We start from the raw sequence: 20,231 nt of genomic DNA, 5'->3' as shown, positions 1-20,231 counted from the left end.
TCTGTTGTGAAATCTTTCTTAGTCTTGTTTCATTCATGGTGAATGGACCGCATGTTCCTCCAGGATTCTCCTCTGAAAGCAGTGCAGATGTTATGGGTGAACTTGATCATGGACACATTTGCATCCCTGGCTCTGGCCACCGAACCGCCCACTGAGTCTCTGCTGATGAGGAAACCCTATGGCCGAAACAAACCGCTGATCTCCAGCACTATGACCAAGAACATCCTGGGCCATGGCGTCTACCAGCTCGTCATCATATTCTCACTGCTGTTTGTGGGTGAGTTACAGAGACTGATGTGTAAACCACACACACTGGAGATCAAAATTACAGAACAGTGTACCGTGCATATTTCAGAAACAATGCTTTTAGTTTAACATTGTTTTGTGGCTATACCATGCTAGTAGAAAACAGTGTTAATGCTAAAACAGAAGATTACACCTAAATTTTCTGAAAATTACTACAGAAATAAGTAGAAGCGTTCAATGATTTGAGCAGGACATTACTAGCCTCACACAAAACATAATAACTAAATGGACAAAACCAGTCTTTGGCCAATCCCTTAGGTCATTACAAGTCTTTAACTAGTCTCACACTGGTCATAACTAGTCTTTCCCTAGTTTCACACTTGTCATACCTAGTCTCCTACAAGTCTCCCACAGGTCATAACTAGTCTCTCACTAGTCTTTCAGGCCATAGCTAGTATTTTACTAGTGTCACACAGGTCATAACCAGTTCCTTACTAGTCTCACACAGGTCATAACTAGTCTCTCACTAGTCTCACACAGGCCATAACTAGTCTCTCACTAGTCTCACACAGGTCATAACTAGTCAATCACTAGTCTCGCACAGGTCATTTCTAGTCTTTCACTAGTCTCACACAGGTCATTACTAGTCTATCACTAGTCTCACACAGGTCATAACTAGTCTTTCAGTAGTCTGTCAGACCATAACTAGTCTCACACTTATCATAACTAGTCTCTCACTAGTCTCTCAGGTCATAACTAATCTCTCACTAGTCTCACACAGGCCATAACTGGTCTTTCACTAGTCTCTCATGTCATAACTAGGCTTTCACAAGTCTCACACAGGCCATAACTAGTCTCTCACTAGTCTCTCAGGTTATAACTAGTCTCTCACTAGTCTCTCAGGTTATAACTAGTCTCTCACTAGTCTCACACAGGTCAAAACTGGTCTTTCACTAGTCTCCCACAGGTCACAATAACTAGTCTTTCACTAGTCTCCCACAGGTCATAACTAGTCTTTCACTAGTCTCCCACAGGTCATAATAACTAGTCTTTCACTAGTCTCCCACAGGTCATAACTAGTCTTTCACTAGTCTCCCACAGGTCATAACTAGTCTTTCACTAGTCTCACACAGGTCATAATAACTAGTCTTTCACTAGTCTCCCACAGGTCATAACTAGTCTCTCACTAGTCTTACACAGGTCATAATAACTAGTCTTTCACTAGTCTCCCACAGGTCATTACTAGTCTTTTACTAGTTTCACACAGGTCATTACTAGTCTTTCACTAGTCTCACACAGGTCAAAACTGGTCTTTCACTAGTCTCACACAGGTCATAATAACTAGTCTTTCACTAGTCTCCCACAGTTCATAATTAGTCTTTCACTAGTCTCCCACAGGTCATTACTAGTCTTTTACTAGTTTCACACAGGTCATTACTAGTCTTTCACTAGTCTCACACAGGTCATAATAACTAGTCTTTCACTAGTCTCCCACAGGTCATTACTAGTTTTTCACTAGTCTCACACAGGTCATTACTAGTCTTTCACTAGTCTCACACAGGTCATAATAACTAGTCTCACACAGGTCATTACTAGTCTTTCACTAGTTTCATACCGTTCATTACTAGTCTTTCACTAGTCTTACACAGGTCATTACTAGTCTTTCACTAGTCTCACACAGGTCATAATAACTAGTCTCACACAGGTCATAACTAGTCTTTCACTAGTCTCACACATAATTAGTCTCTCTCTGCAGCACATGACTGACTGGACCATTCAGTTGCGTTCTCTCATATCTATCTATGTTCCTGTTTCTGAATGGGCTAATCAGTGTCCTGGATATGTCAGAAACAGTAGGGTATTCTCTAACTTTGATCTGCGCTGCACACGTGTGTAAAATGAAAGGGTTATAGTGTTGAGTGCTGTGTGTGTTTGTGACGCAGGCGAGCAGATCTTTGACATCGACAGTGGCAGGAACGCTCCGCTGCACTCTCCTCCCTCTGAGCACTACACTATTATCTTCAACACCTTCGTCATGATGCAGCTCTTCAACGAGATCAACGCCCGCAAGATCCACGGCGAGAGGAACGTCTTTGATGGCATCTTCAGAAATCCCATCTTCTGCTCCATTGTTGTGGGCACTTTCGCCATTCAGGTACCGAAATCTTAGAGGGAAATACAAAGAATTTAAGATTTAGAGGTACATTCTACATCTGTTTACAGTCTGCTCCATCATTTCCTCACTGTGGTTTTAGATTGTGATTGTTCAGTTCGGAGGCAAACCCTTCAGCTGTTCTCCTCTGGATCTGGAGAAGTGGATGTGGTGTGTGTTCCTGGGGATGGGAGAGCTGGTCTGGGGACAGGTAATACACACATTTACATGCAGTATGTGATATTCTTTTATCAATCATGCACAACAAACTGCTGAGCTGAACTTAGCTACATGATTTCTTAGTTCGTGCAAGGTCTTCTTTACTGTGCATTTATATCTTGCACTCTGGCGACAACGCTGTCTGTCTTCACAGCTCCGCCAACGAGAGCATCAAAATTCACTAGATTGATCTCGTATTTAAAGGAGTCGTTGCGGCATATCAGAAAATCACTTACACTCATGTGTAAAAATGTGCTTTCTAGCATGAAATGTTGCACGCATTTTATCAAATTCATTTAACTATGGAAGATTAAGTTGATGCGTGTGGTGTGGCTTTGCTCCACATATGTCTGAAATACTCTGATGCAGCAAAACTGTTTATATATTATATCATGCTATTATAGTTAGCATGAGATTCCCATAAAAAACAAAAACATATAACATTAATGCACATTTTTATTCCTGTCCCTGTAAGAAAACATCGTAAATAACTGGAAATCCGGCGACTGCAATATTCAAACCCTTGGAAATAACTGTGGACGGAACCAGATGTTTACAGGATTGTGTTCTCTGGATGTGATCCTTCCAATTGGATGCCACCGAACTGCGTCATAGTCATTACCATGAAGTTGAACTGATTTTAACTCTTCTCGATGTCCACACTGGAGAAGATGTGCCACTCTGCTGCTTGCCCCTCATCAATGCCGGCTCCCATTGAAAATGAATGACTTTTGGCTACTTTGATGCTCTTGCTGTCTTCAGTGTGAACGCACAGCTAGAAGGGATAGTTCACAGATAAATTCACAATTGTTTTAAACATGAATTACTTTATTTGGACACACACACACACAACATCTTTTGAACGATTTTTTTATCCATACAATGAAAATTAAATGTGTTTCAATTTTAAAAAAGGGTCATGTCGATTTGGAGTGGCATGATGCTAGGATTTCCCTTTTATGACTAATCATTAATAAACTTAGAAAAGGTTTAAACGAATTACAAGACAGTTCATAATGAGCTGGGTTTATATTAATCCAATGCACACAGAATCAATTTCCTGAATGATTTTTCACCACATCACAAATAGTTGTACATATTAGGGCTGTGGTGAAAAATCGTTCGAGAAAATTACTAAAAACTACAGATTTCCCCAGATGTTGTACACAGTGTTTGTTCCTCGTCTGCTTTTGAGCACTCTTCCTCATTTCTTCCTCTATGGAGCCAATCATATAACAAAACTACGTCAATTTGAATTGTGTAAATTTTAATTACTAAAAAGTGTTGCTTAATTAAACGGAAAATTATATGTTCTTTAAAATAGTTTGTTTTTAATTTGAATATTGAACATTTGGAATTAAAGACAACTGATATTTTAAAGGCATGTTTTTCTAGACATGTATTTTCAAGTTGTAGGATTTTTCTGGTTGTGAACTTCTAGAGTTTAGATATCCAGTTTGTAAAAATACTAGTGATGCTCCGATTGATTGGTCGAAGATCGGTACGGCCGATAATCGTATTTACTCAAACGGTACTCGCTGATCTGGCCGATCTCTTAAACCAATCGCAGGTGTTTGTTTACGAGTTTACAAGCAGAGGAAGAGGCATGTGCACACCTGTATATTATACATCAGGAGCGCTACAACATGTGAGGAGGTAAATTATGTGTAGGGCTTTGAGCAATCACTGCGTCACGTCACAGCCTCTAAAATATATATAGATGTGGTGCGACCTCTGTTTATACAGTCTATTGGCGCGACTCACGCTAGTTATGGTCTCTTTGTTGCAGCCATTGTATATCCAGTGTTTTGAGCTGTTGTGACACGAGCTTGAAGCATCAGAATCAGTACTCAATATCAGAATCGGTACTCTGTATCGCTGCAAAAATCAGAGCATCCCTAAAAAATACAGTTTAAAAATTTTCAAGATGAAGCCAAGGTAAGATAAAAATAAAAGCGTTAACGCATAATAATCACTTACCTCTGGTCGATTTATGATCCAGCTGAAGAATGGTGAACTGCAAAATAACGTGACTTTTTGGAGATCCTCTACTCGCCCTGTGGACGACCTCTGACCTTTCTGCGCAATCTCAATTTAGAATTTTTGTACTATTTAGAAATTATTTGAATTGAAACCTGTTTTAAATGGCATATATCCTACAGTTAAAGTCTGTACGAACTGGAAGCTGCTGTTTTTTCTACTGTGAGCTGATTGGATGTAGTAAAGTAGGCGTTTCATTCAGAAAGATGGGGAAAAGGGTTTGGGGAGAGTTATTATAATCTAACAGACTCCTCCTCCTCACCATTTCTGTTTGTTGTCAAAACTGACAGCAAGAGGGGCGTGGTTAAATATGTTAGCCACACCCAATTCCTCAGACAGAGCTAATCTGAAAACAAACAGGAAGTGCATTTTTAGATTTACATTAAAGATTAGAAGGGCAAACTATTGTTTTGTTCTTAATGACATGCACAGATGAATCGACCAACACAGAACTAGCAATGTGAGCTAACAAAATCAGTATAGTTAGTTTAAATTTCATGTGGACTTTAAAATGTGCACTATTCGAATAGTTTTGTCACGTTATTAGCTCCATATTCCTGTTCTGAAACCTCCTCACTCTTTCTCAGGTCATTTCCACAATCCCGAACAGCAAGCTGCGGTTCCTGCGAGGCGCCGGACAGCTGACACAGAAGGATGAAATGCCTGAGGAGGAGATGAACGAGGACCAGGAGGAGATTGACCACGCGGAGCGAGAGCTGCGGAGAGGACAGATCCTGTGGTTCAGGGGACTCAACAGAATACAGACGCAGGTCAGAAACACACACACTCAGCATGAGTTCTGCACACAATTACCCGCACTTGCACTTACCCAAAAAACACTCCATGTTCCAGCTGAATCTTTATTTAATATGTTTCATGTTATAAGATCTAGCTTGCTGTTTCAAATTAAATTACACACGTGCAGTTCTGTAGCATACTGCTGTCTGATTATAGTGGCATATTGATTACTCATATACAGCATAGTTTTTTAACATAAATACATAAATCAGCTGGTAACAAATGTTTTATTATTGTTATATTGCTAATATAATTAATAATAAAAACAATATATATGATGTGTTATGGCGACGCAGTGGCGCAGTAGGTAGTGCTGTCGCCTCACAGCAAGAAGGTCGCTAGTTCGAGCCTCGGCTGGGTCAGTTGGCGTTTCTGTGTGGAGTTTGCATGTTCTCCCTGCATTCGCGTGGGTTTCCTCAGGGTGCTCCGGTTTCCCCCACAGTCCAAAGACATGCGCTATAGGGGAATTGGGTAGGCTAAATTGTCCGTAGTGTATGAGTGTGTATGGATGTTTCCCAGAGATGGGTTGCAGCTGGAAGGGCATGCGCTGTGTAAAACATGTGCTGGATAAGTTGGCGGTTCATTCCGCTGTGGTGACCCCAGATTAATAAAGGAACTAAGCCGAAAAGAAAATGAATGAATGAATGATGTGTTATAATAAGATTACACTTTATTTTATGGTGTCTTTGTTTCATTGCAACTATTAATTTAACTATTAAGTAACGTTAATTAATTTTATAATACTGTACTTTTAATATGGTTAGAGTTGGAATGCAGGTTAAGATTTATTTAATTAGTTGTAATTGCTATAGTAAGTGCAGAGAAAGTGTGTAACAAGGACACCTTAAAATAAAGTGTGTCCTAATGTAATCCTTTATAGTGACATGATTAGTTATATTGTTATCAAATTTATATAACAGTAATATGTGATATTACTCATAGAATTTCACAATAATTTAACATCACCTTACTATTATTTGCATTATTTATTGTTAAACCAAATGTCTGCACTTTGATAAGTCAGTCAGAGCAATGTTTTTTTATTAATATTCATTTAGATTTCCCATCCTGACCCTGATGTTATCACACTGATATAATCAGAAATACCTTTGTAGTGAATACATGCTAATTCCTGTCATGCGCATCCAAACAGCATCCAGAACAGCTTTTAGATTCATTTGTAAACAAACTACAAAAGAGAAAACAGCAGTTCTGAAAGCATCTGATCATAGTAAAATGAGGATATTAAAATAATGCTGTTAAGACATCTATATGACCTCCCAGTGACGTGCGGTGAGGTTTGTGGCTGGTGAGGCGCGACTCTTTCAGGGTCATATTTACAAATATATGCACCCAATATATTTGCCAACTAGCATTCTTTCTTTACACATGGCAGGTACACATCGGGCCAAGGAAGAATGTAAAATGTGTAGCGATTCAACATGCCTCCCAAAAAACACCAAGGTGGACGCTACAGACAGCCTATAACAAGCGACACGCACAGCACCACAGCGCATGCACTCGCTCTCTCTCTCTCTCACTCACTCGCAAACACGCACACACACACAGGATTTGCACACTGGTCTTACCTTTACTTGTAAATGAAGGCTTGAAATGACTGGAATGATCAAGTTCTGTCTCCTTTGAAGCAAGTTCTTTAGCTCCCGCATTGGTCGTCCATTTTTTAAGCTGAGATATTAACGTTACATCAGCGATTTCTGCAGTCAGTCAGAGCAAAACATACAATAACAGACTCCTATTGAACTTTACTACGTAGAAGAAGAGCAACCACTGAACAAGAATAACACGCGCGCCCTCTTCAGTGCGGCGGAGCTACTGCCTGCCTCACCTCATGTCTTTTCAGTGCGGCTGTATGTCAGATCCTAACACTAAATAAGACATTTGTAATATACATTACCTCATATGCAAAGTGAGGACATATAATGAAAATGCCTACAATGTATAAAAACTTTTAATAAAACAATACATTGGGAGCACACACTGAGTAAGCAAAAGACATGCGCTCAAGCCAGTGTGCAGGGGATTGCTCAATCTGACATGAGGGACAGCTCGCTGCTGCCTCACATCGCTTCCTATGCTGTATTTGAACAGGAGATATGCAAAATACAGAGATTTGGATTGAAATCATATAAATTATTCAGAAATTGCATTTATAGCGCAGATCAGTAGATTTTATCATTAGTACACATGATGCACTGCCTCACCTGCCTTCCCAGACCGCACGTCCCTGATATATATATATATATATATATATATATATATATATATATATATATATATATATATATATATATATATATATATATATATATATATATATATATATATATATATACATACAGGGTGGGTCATACGTCCCTGATATATATATATATATATATATATATACACATACAGGGTGGGTCATACGTCCCTGATATATATATATATATATATACATACAGGGTGGGTCATACGTCCCTGATATATATATATATATATATATATATATACATACAGGGTGGGTCATACGTCCCTGATATATATATATATATATATATATATATATATATATATATATATATATATATATATATATATATATATATATATATATATATATATATACATATACATATACATATACATATACATATACAGGGTGGGCCATTTATATAGATACACCTTAATAAAGTGGGAATGGTTGGTGATATTAACGTCCTTTAGTGGCACATTACTATATGTGAGGGAGCTTGTAAATAACTCATGAAAGAATAAAGTTACGTTTAAAACCAAAAACACCATTGTTTTTTCTTGTGAAATTCCCAATAAGTTTATTAAGGTGCATCCATATAAATGGCCCACCCTGTATATATACATATATATATATATATATATATATATATATATATATATATATATATATATATATATATATATATATATATACAAATATTGGCTATGTACAGAATTATTCGCCCTCCTTTGAAATTTAATTCTTTTTTAAATATTTCCCAAGTGGACAGAGAAAGAGATATATTTTCACAGTATTTCCTATATGTTTTTTTTTTTCTTCTTGAAAAAGTCTTGTTTATTTTAGTTTGGCTGAAATAAAAAAATAGATATAAAATCTGCTGTGGTCAATATTATTAACGCCCCTAAGATTTGGCTACAGAACAAATCAATGACCCTCAACTAAGCTGAATATTAGTATTATGCAAACTAACTAGTAAAATATGATGCATTTATGTTAAAAAAAGAAATAAAAAATAATAATTCACAGCAGGGTGAATAATTCTGTCTTCAACAGTGGATCTGAATCAATTCCTTTTCTTTGCATGGCACACACTCTGATTAGAAAAACATCCCTTATTGTAAATATCAGTCATTTCTCCATTTAGAATTAATTCCCAGAGCTGCCTGTTGTGTAATGAACAGCACACGTGAATGCATGTAAATGGTGTACATGTTGTCCTGTTGTTTGTGATGTGATATGCTAACATTGCTCTTCTAGGCTGCGGCGAGGCTGTCAGTGGGTGTCTGGGAGTTCGTCTCCAGGACCAGGACCGCTCAAAAGCCATGCTAATTAAAGATGAAGTGTTTAATGTGTGATCTTCTGCACCGTGTCCATCACATGTATTTCTCTCCCGTTCCTGCAGATCGAGGTAGTGAACACGTTCAAGAGCGGGACGGCCTTTCAGGGGGCTCTGAGGCGCCAGTCCTCCACCACCAGTCAGAATCAGGATGTAACCAATGTTTCTAGTCCTAGTCACGTGTCCTTGTGCAATGCTCTTTCCTCTCCTACCAGCACTGCTGCTCCCTCTGGGCGTGAGTGACACTCTTCTTCGGGTGTTTGTCAGGGATGCCCTTGGGCACAGAGATGGGAGAAACAGAGCTTTTCAAAGTTTCCAAACAATTAAAGCAGTTGCATCGTAAAATGATTCACTGCTTCCAATCGTTCATCTGGCCAAAACCAAGAAAAACACAGCTGAATGTTGAGTTGAAAGGATAGACCATTTCCATGTGGTCCTGTCATTGGCCTGTGAACATTTCCTGCATGTTGTCAAACTATTTAATATCAGTGATGAGGCGATTCAATCATAACTTGATGTTATAACATCGATCGTAACGTTATTTATCAATATGTGCTTCTTTTTGGACCCTCTGGAAGCTTAAAATGTAAAACAGGAAATATGTCAGGACCATTGTTATCCTTTACATCCCTCAAAATGGTCTTATCAAATCCACTTAGCTTTATCTAATATCTTTAAATATTATGCATCTGCATAAAATGCTTTCTGTTATCAATCTTAAATGGTTTATTCCATTGTGAGCTATTTAGGAGAGACTATTTACTAATATTATTCCTTTTCATTTTACAAACGTCTCATTAGAACGTCTACAAACTCCTAAATCAGATCAGGTAAAAGCTGTGAAACCTGTTCAGTGATTCGCCACTGGGGGGCGATCTGAGTGAACACTCATGCATCATGTGGATTTTATGATGGAGAACTATTGAATCTAGGTAATGTGAATTTATAAGCATTTACAAGAGACGACATAGGATGCTGGAGATTATCATTACAGTATTTTTTTGACGGTGGATTAATAATTGTTCACCAAAAGACATCCTAGGAGAAATTTCCTTGCTCCTTCTCTTCCGATTTAAAATTCCTTATATATTGGTCTCCCTCAATCTTCATTGGCATGGTTGCAGTTGGTTGAAAATGCGGCAGCTAGATTTGTAACAGGTACCAAAACACATGCTCATATTTCACCAGTTTTAGCAGCCCTGAATTGGCTTCATTGTTAATTTTAGAATTCAAGATTTTACGTATTGTTTTTAAAGCACTGAATGGGCAAGCACCTTCATATATATCTGAACTTCCCTAACCTACAGTCAACTCCTCGGTCTCTTAGGTCGTCAAAATTGTTTTACTGCAAAATCCTTGGTCACGACTTAAACTGAAACGAGTCACTGCTCGACGTTTGTGGAACCAGCTGCCACCGTACATCACGAGTGCTTCTTCTCTCTCTATTTTAAGTCCAGACTTAAGACATTTTTATTCTATTGCCTTCCCAGGCTTTTAATCTATTTTGTCATTCTGTTATTGTTATTTTTATGTTTATTGTTATTTAACGGCTTCTCTCCTTGCTCCTTCAAGCTCTACAACACATGTGTCAAACTCAGTTCCTGGAGGGCCGCAGCTCTGCACAGTTTAGTTTCAACCCTAATTAAACACACCTGATCAAACTAATTAAGTCCTTCAGGCTTGTTTGAAACCTACAGTTAGGTGTGTTGAAGCAGGCTTGGAACTAAACTGTGCAGGGCTGCGGCCCTCCAGGAACTGAGTTTGACACCCATGTTGTAGCGCTTGAAAGAGCAAGGAGAGAAGAAAATTTGTCCTAGGATGTATTTTGGTGAACATTTAATTAATCCACTGTCAAAAAAAACTGGGATAATCTTTAATCTTCAGTCTGAGCCTCTGCTTCTGCGTTTCGATTAGTTCTTTCTCTGATGATGTCAGCTTGACACTTCAGCCACAATATATTTAGCCACGCCTCCTTATTGTTAGTTTGCTATGAAGGATTGATGCGCAATAGAAAGCCCCGCCCCTACTCAATATTCAGTTTCAATTGATAGTTTTCACGTGTCGTCACAGCATTAGGGGCATTATCTCCTGACGACCGCCAAGTCATGGGCTGAGAAATTTCTCTCTTTTTAGTGAAAAAACGATTAATTGTTGTGCAATAAGATATAATGCTACTAACCAACGTGAGACACGCCAGGGCTGTGCTTTTGCAGAGTCCCTTCAGAGAAAGAATGACCAGAAAAGAGATATTTATGCTTTTTATACAGTTTAGACTTTAATTGCAGATTAAGTGCAATTAAAGTATAAATTAAAGTGCAAAGTCAAGTATAAATAATGGAAGTTGACAAATAGATTTTCCCTACCAACAAATATTAATTTAAGCAAAAGAAACCGACACCAAATATAAAAGTAGACACTTATAAGCTAAAACGCCATCAATACTGACTAAATCGCTGAGGAATATCCAAAATATAGTCTTAAAAACCGCTGAATTGAAGCTCTGACAGGGACATGAGGGTTATCAATGACTGAAAAACAGCTGTGGGCGCCGAACATGGATCACAAGTGTTTACAGTTTATGATTATATCGTTTTTTGATATGTGATCCAAATATTCAAAGCTTGAAACAGATGGAAATACGACCCTTCTGTTCTACTTTTATATTGAGATCCCAGTGTTGCTGCCATTACGGCTCATATTTTTCTGCCTGTCAGCCTCCGCACAGATCACGTGACAGAAAACTCAATTATAAGAACATCAACATGCTGAAATAAAAGTTCCAACAACTTCCAGTTCACGCTGACTTTAAGATCACTCAAACATTTCATTTCACCCTATTGGGCTGTGTCTCCGACAGCTACAGTTAAAAATAAAACATTAAAGCCTTGTGTGAAATTTCACATTTCTTTTTAACCTTTATCCAAGTGTTGTTTAACAGAGCAAGGACATTTTATGTGGTTAATATTATGAGCCCCCTTAAGAAGTTTTCTTTCAATTGGCAACAGAACAACCCAATGACTTGCCTAATTAACCTAGTTAAGCCTTTAAATGTCACTTTAAGCTGAATAGTAGTATCTTGAAGAATATCTAGTCAAATATTATGTCCTGTCCTCATGGCAAAGAGAAAAGAAATCAGCGATTAAAGCTATAATGTTTAAAAATGTGTTGAAAAAATATCTCTGTTAAACAGCACTTGAGAAATACTAGGCGGAAGAGACAAACTACAAGCTTTACATGTTTATATCAGTTTTATATCTAATAAATGCAAATATCACTGTTTGGGAGCACATTAGGTTGAAGATATCTTAAAAATGAACAATACTGATACTAACATCTAAAAAACTTTCTAATTTCATTTAAAACCTTCTATAAATGTCAAAGGGCATCCCTGAAGATCTGCTTTGCTTCTGATTTCCTCTTCACGTCACTGTTTATCAAATCATCTTTAAGCCACTTCTCAGACGAACATGTGTTTCAATGTACCATGTGTTTGTTTTCCCCAGAGTGCTAAGAACCCTGGACTAAGGGTGCAGCCTACGAAGTGAATTTCAGGTTGTGAGTCCCTCCATTGTCCGTCGCAAAAATTGATGTGAACTAATATTCCACCAACAAACTCACCAGGCTGGGTAAACATTCAAGTATAGCCAACGGTACTATTCGCCACTCCTGACAAAAGCCTCCAGGCTGCGCTGTTGAAGATTACTGTCTAATAAATACAGAGCATTGCATATCACTGCGACTATTGTTGGTTCTTTGATTAAAACCTCTACTAAATCCATTGATGTACCGCTCACGGGAGGTTGTGTTGTTGTATTTTTCCTCTGCTGTTTCTCTCCACACAGCTGCGGAGGCGTGTGAAGACTAGAGAGTGGCTCTTTCTCCTCATAGTCTTGTCTTTTCTGTCGTCTGTGTGATGTAGATGGAGAGCCATCGTGTCTCGTGGCTTTAGTCTGTCGGTCATGAAAACGTTAGGGTGTAGTCTTCATCTCTGTGACTCCTCTTTTCATCTGTCTTTCAGACCAGTTTGTGTCGGCTTTGTAAGCTTGCTCTTTGGCCAGGTTAAAGGGACAGTTCAGCCAAAATTGACAATTCTGTCATTTATTCACCCTTTACTCATTGCAAACATGTTTTACTTTGTTGAACTCAGAAGAAGATATTTTGAAGAAAGCTGTAACCACTATTTGTTTTTTTTTCCTATTATGGAAGTCAGTGGTTAGAGTTAGGCATCTGCCACATAAAAATATATATACCAGAGTAATTGGTGGTTCATTCCACTGTGGTGACCCCTGATAAATCAGGGACCAAGTCGAAGAAATCGAAGAATTCAGAATGTCCTCCTTTGTGTTCAACAGATGAAAGAAACTCATAAAGATTTGTGACTTGTCAGTTTTGGGTAACTGTCTCTTTAAGTTTAATGTTCGTTGTGGTCATGATACTGGAATTGGTTACCAATCGAATATTAAAAATGTCTTATTTCCCAACATTTAAACGTGTTCTTAAACAGCGCTGATTTGCCAGTGTGTTCACGTGCTCAACAGAAATGACTCTGATTGGCCATGAAGGTCATCAGTTCACCGAGCTCACCGCTGTTTACTGAGTGTAACCACAGATACAGGGACACTGGAGCTTTTTAAAGCTGTGAAGATGAAGCTGGTTTGTTTATAAGCGGACACATGAGTGATCCGCTGATGAATCGACAGATCTTCACAGCTTTAAAACGCTCCAGTGTCCCTGTATCTGTGGTTACACTCAGTAAACAGCGGGGATTTCGGTGAACTGATGACCTTCACGGCCAATCAGAGTCATTTCTGTTTGAGCACATCGAATTCCAGTATCATGATAACACTAGTGTAGCCCAGAGTTTGGTTATTTTATATGAGACACAGTAATAGCTGGTGGAGTGAAATAGGCTTATTTAAAACCTTAGTATGCTTTTATTAAGGGATTTTGCATTAGTATTAAGGGAACTTGCAGTTAAGGCTGGATGTTTAAGTAAAGATGATTTTCATGCACAGTTTGTCAGTGAAGCCGGCTCTAGTTTACGTCCCTCAGGTGCTCTCAGATGGAGCAGCACAGAGCTGTAGTTTATTTATGAGCTATGCAAAATCATGTTTAAAACAGACAAAAGCAAAGGCAAACTAAAGGCTGAGCTGTTCGGTACAGTACAGTATGCATTTATGTTGTCTCCATTATCAGAAATAGCAAAATAGCAAAATGTAGTGCAGCACTTCTCTTTAGGGTATCTAGCACAACAGGACGGTACTAAAGGGTGGAGCTAGACTTGCTGCTCAATGCTGATTGGTTTACAGCTAGTCATCACTTGTGCACATTGGAACAACAACACAGAAAGTGGCATTTTTAAACAAACACAGGCGCATTGTGAAAACGTACACCCGTATACATTTCTGGAGAGTGCGAATTATGTAGCCAGAGCTACGTATTTGTCTTTAAAACGAACCATACGGTGGTTCTGTTTCTTTTCGCGCTACTAGCTGACCACTTACCTCCGTGTGGACGGTTTTTCTGCTGTTTCCAGTTTGCCCAGTAGCTTACTGCATATGTCGGCGAACTTGAGATGCAGAGAGGGGTTTACCGCGATGACGGGATTCGAGTCTGGTGAAGAACGGTTGCAGAAAGCAGGTAAAATAAAATAAACAAGTAAATAACAGAGTGAGAACGTAGTAAGATTTGAAATTGTGGTAAAATCAGGTGGCCGCGAGGGCTTTTATTTCTCTGGATTGCTTTTGAAAACACTGTCAGTTGGGTCTAGGGAAGGCGGAGGGTGGGGGGATCAATCGATCTGTCGGTCAGCCAGTAAGTCAACAGTAGCCTCTGGTGGATTTACATGAGAGCAGCAGGTGCGAATGGCGAGAGAAATTTGAGTTCTGAAAAAGCGTACACAGCGGCCTCTGGTGGATTCGCGAAAACAAAACCTGCAAAAACACACCTCCTGGGATGTATTTGGCGCTCTCCAGAAATGTATGCAGGGGTACTTATCCATAATGAACCTGAGTTAATTTAAACCAAAACAATAGTTTGTTTAAGCTAGCGCGTTTAAGATTGGGGCTGAATGTGCTGCAGGTAGGATTTAATCACGAAAACATTACTAAACATTATTCCGTCGTTTCGGAGACATTTATACAGGGCCTATAGAAAATCATCACACCCCTGTGAAATAATAACTTAATTTGTCATTCATTTTAAAATCAAACCACATTGAAAACAACTTTTCCAGCCTTTAAAAATGTTTTTGTGGCCTTCTCCTTCCCTCTACCACTTTATCCTGAAGCTCTTTAGACAGCAGGGTGTAATGTGAGTAAAGGTGTAGATTTTCACTGGGTATGATGATTTTCTATCAACCGAGTCTAGAAGATTTTATCGGGGAAAGTGTGGGGATGGTGCCTACTGTGCTGCTTTATATTATCTCTGGAGTTAGGTCGGCAGCTCACTTCAAGACTGTAGACCATCATTAATTTGCTGTGAGAATTATGACTAGCTTATACTTTAGTGGTTTTCAGAAAGCTTGATTGCGTTGTATTTGAATGCACTATTAGCTGCCCTCTGCTGTTGCGATGTATAGTATTTGAACTCAATTCCACTCTGCAGTTTTTAAAGTAGAGTTCTGGGAAGCTGAAATGAAAACACTTTTGGGCCTATACTTGAGTGTTTACACAGAGACGCATGGAGTTGTTGAAAGAACAGCCTTTGGTTTGTTCTGGTCTTTTCTTATTCCACAGTCTGTGTGCCTGTGTTCATCTCCACGTGGTGTTGTCCTGAGCTGCATGTTGTGTGTGTTTTATCGTCGAGTCGTGTTGTGTTGTGTTGCCTTGTCATGCTATTGGTTCGCTTCCATCATGGTGTTGTGACTCTATGCTCTCGAGGCATAGGATCTGCTGTCATCAGTCTTTGTACAGTTCCTCTCTCTCTCTCTCTCTTTCTCTTTTTGTGTTTGACTTTATGTTTACCTTGAAACTCCTCCTGGATCTGAATATCTAATCCGTTCCTCTTACCAACTATCAAGACCTTTGCATGACTTTTCTTTTAGTTTTCCCCTATTTTATTTGATTGATTTCTGTCTAATTAACAATGCTTGTCTCTAGGTATACAACACTTTGGAGCTTGTATTGTGTACTGTACGGGACATAAGAGCATTGCCGGTGTTTTTATTCACAGTCTCATTATTTTATCTTGGTTTTGCATCGCTTTTACATTTTTTCGGGGGGGGTGAATCCATGGATTTTTCTCCTCCTGTGTGTTACTCGGCTCTCTTTCTGATCCACTGACGCTCATCTCTTTCCTCACGCAGATACGTGTCGTGAACGCATTTCGTAGCTCGCTCTATGAAGGCTTGGAAAAACCCGAATCCAGAACCTCCATCCACAATTTCATGACGCATCCGGAGTTCAGAATAGAGGACTCCACACCTCACATTCCTCTTATAGACGACACCGATATTGACGACGAGGCGGCGAGGAAAAACTCCAATCAGCCGGCGTCTCCCAACAAAAACAACAACGCCATCGATAGCGGAATAAACCTGACCACCGACACCAGTAAATCAGCCGCTTCCTCCAGTCCCGGGAGTCCGCTTCATAGTCTGGAGACATCGCTTTAGCTCGGGAGACCGCTCAATAATCCTCTTTAGACTGTACGTTTAAAAGCGCGGCTCTTCATGTGGATCGTGCACCGCTGACTGAACGTGCGTGTGTGTTCGCGACACACTCTTTTACTGAACAACGACTCGAAAAAACAATACAAGAAAAACGGCGCGCATTTCCTGAGGAAACGACAAACTATTACGAGTAATTTAAATCAGCTATTATCGTGGCTCCTGCATGAATGTACTGTACATCAACCGACCCGGGTTCTTATTTCTCAACTTTTCATTTAAACAGTTTGATTTTGGATTTGATTTATGATTATTTTGTTGCTGGGACGTTGCTACTTTAAGAGCGTTTTCTCTGATTCACTGATCTGTGAGTATTGTGTGTGTGTGTGCTGCGGGTGTGTGTGTGTGTGCGTGTGGCATGTATCTAAGTGTATAGATTTATTTGGTTGTTGATTAAGGTGTATCCAGGTCGCAGGGGCTCAACTTGCACAGTAGATTTGCACCTGTCAGGGGGGGAAAAGAGAAATCCATGGAAATTATAGAATTTATTAAGCGTACATATATATTTATAGACATGTTATAAATATATATTTACAGAGTTTATCTTTATTTGTCGGCATGTTGCCTTGTTCTGCTTCAATAACTACTTTTAACTTATTTATGTCCTAAAGAGAATGTAATTTGTTTACAAACCTGTAGATAATAGCGTCCTGGTTCATTTGTAGGGTTGAAAACCACGCAGCAGACGTACGTAGTGTGAACAGCTCATGCTGTTCCTGTAATATCGGACTCTAGGTGTTTTATTACCAGCCGTGCGCTGGACTTGCCTGCTATTTTTGTCAAATGCTGTAGATATTTTTAGAGGATTACGAAAGAAACCAAAATTTAGTGGGATATATCAATAACGTGGCATCGTAGTATTAAACGCCTGTCGGGAAATCCAACGGTTTTGTGGTCGGCCTCAAACGTGAGCAGAGATATATACATGTGTATATATATCTCGGGTTGGGTTTTAATATCTTCTTTAGAAGTACATATTACTTAAAATAGTTTCAGTTCAGAAGCTGCGATGGCTTTAATGTCGCAAACATGTAAATTAAGTTATATTTGGCATCTCTGTATGGAAAATCAAAATTGTGTTCAAATATTGTGATCTATTGTGTTGATTCTTCTTTTTTTGGACGTTTATTTTTGCCATTTTCTTTTGGTTGAAGGAAATGAGCCCAGCTCCGGAGCTGACGACACACTTTTGGACATCTGATTCATGTAATGCATCGAAACAAAACCAAGAAGGAATGTTGCTGTTGACTCTTTTCTTAAAAAAAATGAGAAAAAAAATCAGAAAAACCCAAACCGAAAAAAGAAAAGTGTATATAAATATATATATATATACAGTACATATATATATTTACACACACACACACACACACACAAATTTATGATCCTTTTCTGCACTATCCGGATATGAATGAATCTCTGTGGTGTAAATTTAGATGTGCTTCTGTGTTCAAATCAAGCTTGTCTTCCTGCGGTCAGTAAATATACTCTTAGCATCTCAGCAGTATTCACTAGTCGTTAACTATTTATCGTACTCTCGAAGCGAAAGGACAAACCGGGGTCTGTCAGAAGGCACGCTGATAATCTCGCCCATGTGTTCATCGGTATTCTTTAGCAATTGGAAAAGGCATGATGTCATACACTTAATATGCAACTCATTTTTAATTCAATTTCCACTTTTTTTTTCCTCGTCAAGATAAGGTGCACAAGCTTTAACTGTTAGCTCAGGCATACTCCATGAGAGACATATATTCAGAATCTGAGATGGTGTGTTTTTCTTTAATCTAATACCCTTTATTGCTTTTAAAGGGATACTGATAGATCTCTCTCATCATTTTGGGGTGAAGGATCCCTTTATAAAGCTTCATTCGCAATCATTCTCACAGTAAAGCAGAAGAAGTTAGTGTGAAACGTGCGGTAAATCCAGACCTGATCTTTCACCACTTGGGTTTCGTTCAGTTTAGTTCTGTGCCCTGTGTTGACGGGACGAATAACGGATGCAGTTTAAAACCAATAAATCGACAGGATGACAGCGTTCTAATAATCACTAATAATAATAATAATAATAATATTTCTTGCAATACATCAGCTTCTATGTACTGTACTTAGCAGCATGCGTTTTTGTGGAACAAAGAGCATACGACGCCACAGGTACTTTTGGCGCACTAGCAATTTATGGGTAAATGAAAAAAGTGTTCATCCATCTTGTTTTTATGAATTTTATAATAATCTATACAATAATTGTAAATAAAAAACTCAATGTCTTTGTTCATTTAATACTATGCAAAAAGTCGAGCTTTTTTCTGATTGTTTCTCATCTACCCTAGAGTGTGTTGCTGGAATGTTTGTGGTCTCAAAGTCAGTGAAACCAAGAAGAAGACAAAAAAATACAGTAATAATAATAATAATTGTGATGTAAATGATTTTTCTAGCCTGAGAACATGAACTGACTCTTGTTGCTTGACTGTCCGCACCACCATTCCAGACAGGAGCGCAAGTGAAATGAACGAAAAACAAGAAAAAAAAAACAAAACAAGCACTTAATAAATTCCCCGAGGAGCATGAACCAGTGTGTCCGTGAGCCGTGTGTGTGATGTTTCGTCTGTTTTTCGGCCACAGATAAGGAGCTTCAGTATGTTGTGGTTCATTTCTTGCTTATATAAGCAACAACTGTATCCTGTATTTTGTGAACTGCCACTTACTTAAAGAAATAGTTCACCCAAAATAGTGTGTATGCACAGCTAGTGCTTTTTCCCCTACCGATAAAACGGAATTTTATACAGTTGCTTTTACAGCATGGATGTTGTAATGTGATTCAAGTATAATCAGTTAAATAGACTGAAGCATTCAATTAGTTGTTCAAGTGTTGAACGGGATGGAAATCTGTTTAAACGCAAGCGCCGTCAGGATCAGCAGGCGAGCACTGAAACTCCATTGAACAAACTAGTCAAATAAATGTTCATATTTTAAAGACATGGAGCAGAACGATGTGATTTAATGCAGTGCTTCTTGTACACTACGAGACCCACTTTACATGGTATATCAATCAAGCAGTGAAGATCAGTGATTATTAAAGAAAACAGACCTTAAACACTGATTTTACAGCACACAGTTCACCGGATTGAACTAAAAATGAAGTCCTTCTGCATATACCCTATTGAAAATGACCCCATAATTTACTCCCCCTCAAGCCATCTTCTGACTGACTTTCGGTAATACTTTACTTTGATTAACTACATTATTCATTACTACATGAACTGTTTATTAGCACTTATAAAGCATCTTATTTTACGTCACCAATCCCACCCAATACCTAAAGCCAACTACTGCCTTGCTAACTATTAATAAGCAGCTAATTAATAGTTTATTGAGCTAAAAGGCTTAGTTAATGGTTTGTTATAAGTGTTAATTGTACATTAAGGTAAGGTAAGAGCTGAATTTCTTCTGTCAGACCAACACAGTTGTAGAGTTTAAAAATATTATCTGGACTCTTCCATGCTTTATAATGGTGTTGGAC

At 38.7% G+C, this 20,231-nt stretch overlaps 1 protein-coding gene across 13 annotated transcripts in view; it reads left to right on the top strand.

Annotated features, from left to right (window-relative positions):
- atp2b2 (ATPase plasma membrane Ca2+ transporting 2) overlaps positions 1 to 19,689 on the top strand; it is a 159,917-nt gene extending 140,228 nt beyond the window's left edge. For 6 of the 13 annotated variants that reach the window (XM_056468477.1, XM_056468478.1, XM_056468479.1 and 3 more), the window contains 5 exons: positions 64 to 277; positions 2,190 to 2,401; positions 2,502 to 2,609; positions 5,245 to 5,427; positions 16,355 to 19,689. In XM_056468477.1, the coding sequence (XP_056324452.1) occupies positions 64 to 277; positions 2,190 to 2,401; positions 2,502 to 2,609; positions 5,245 to 5,427; positions 16,355 to 16,663 (1,026 nt within the window). In that variant the 3' untranslated portion in view covers positions 16,664 to 19,689. Of the gene's footprint in view, positions 1 to 63; positions 278 to 2,189; positions 2,402 to 2,501; positions 2,610 to 5,244; positions 5,428 to 9,114; positions 9,284 to 12,551; positions 12,782 to 16,354 lie in introns of those variants that run through there. The other 7 variants (XM_056468487.1, XM_056468481.1, XM_056468485.1 and 4 more) reach the window with 6 other exon arrangements.
- Positions 19,690 to 20,231: the final 542 nt, after the last annotated feature.

Source organism: Danio aesculapii, chromosome 11, assembly GCF_903798145.1.
Source record: "Danio aesculapii chromosome 11, fDanAes4.1, whole genome shotgun sequence".
Taxonomy (NCBI): domain Eukaryota; kingdom Metazoa; phylum Chordata; class Actinopteri; order Cypriniformes; family Danionidae; genus Danio; species Danio aesculapii.
Note: the sequence above shows the minus strand (reverse complement) of the source record. Positions and strands in the feature narration are given on the sequence as shown.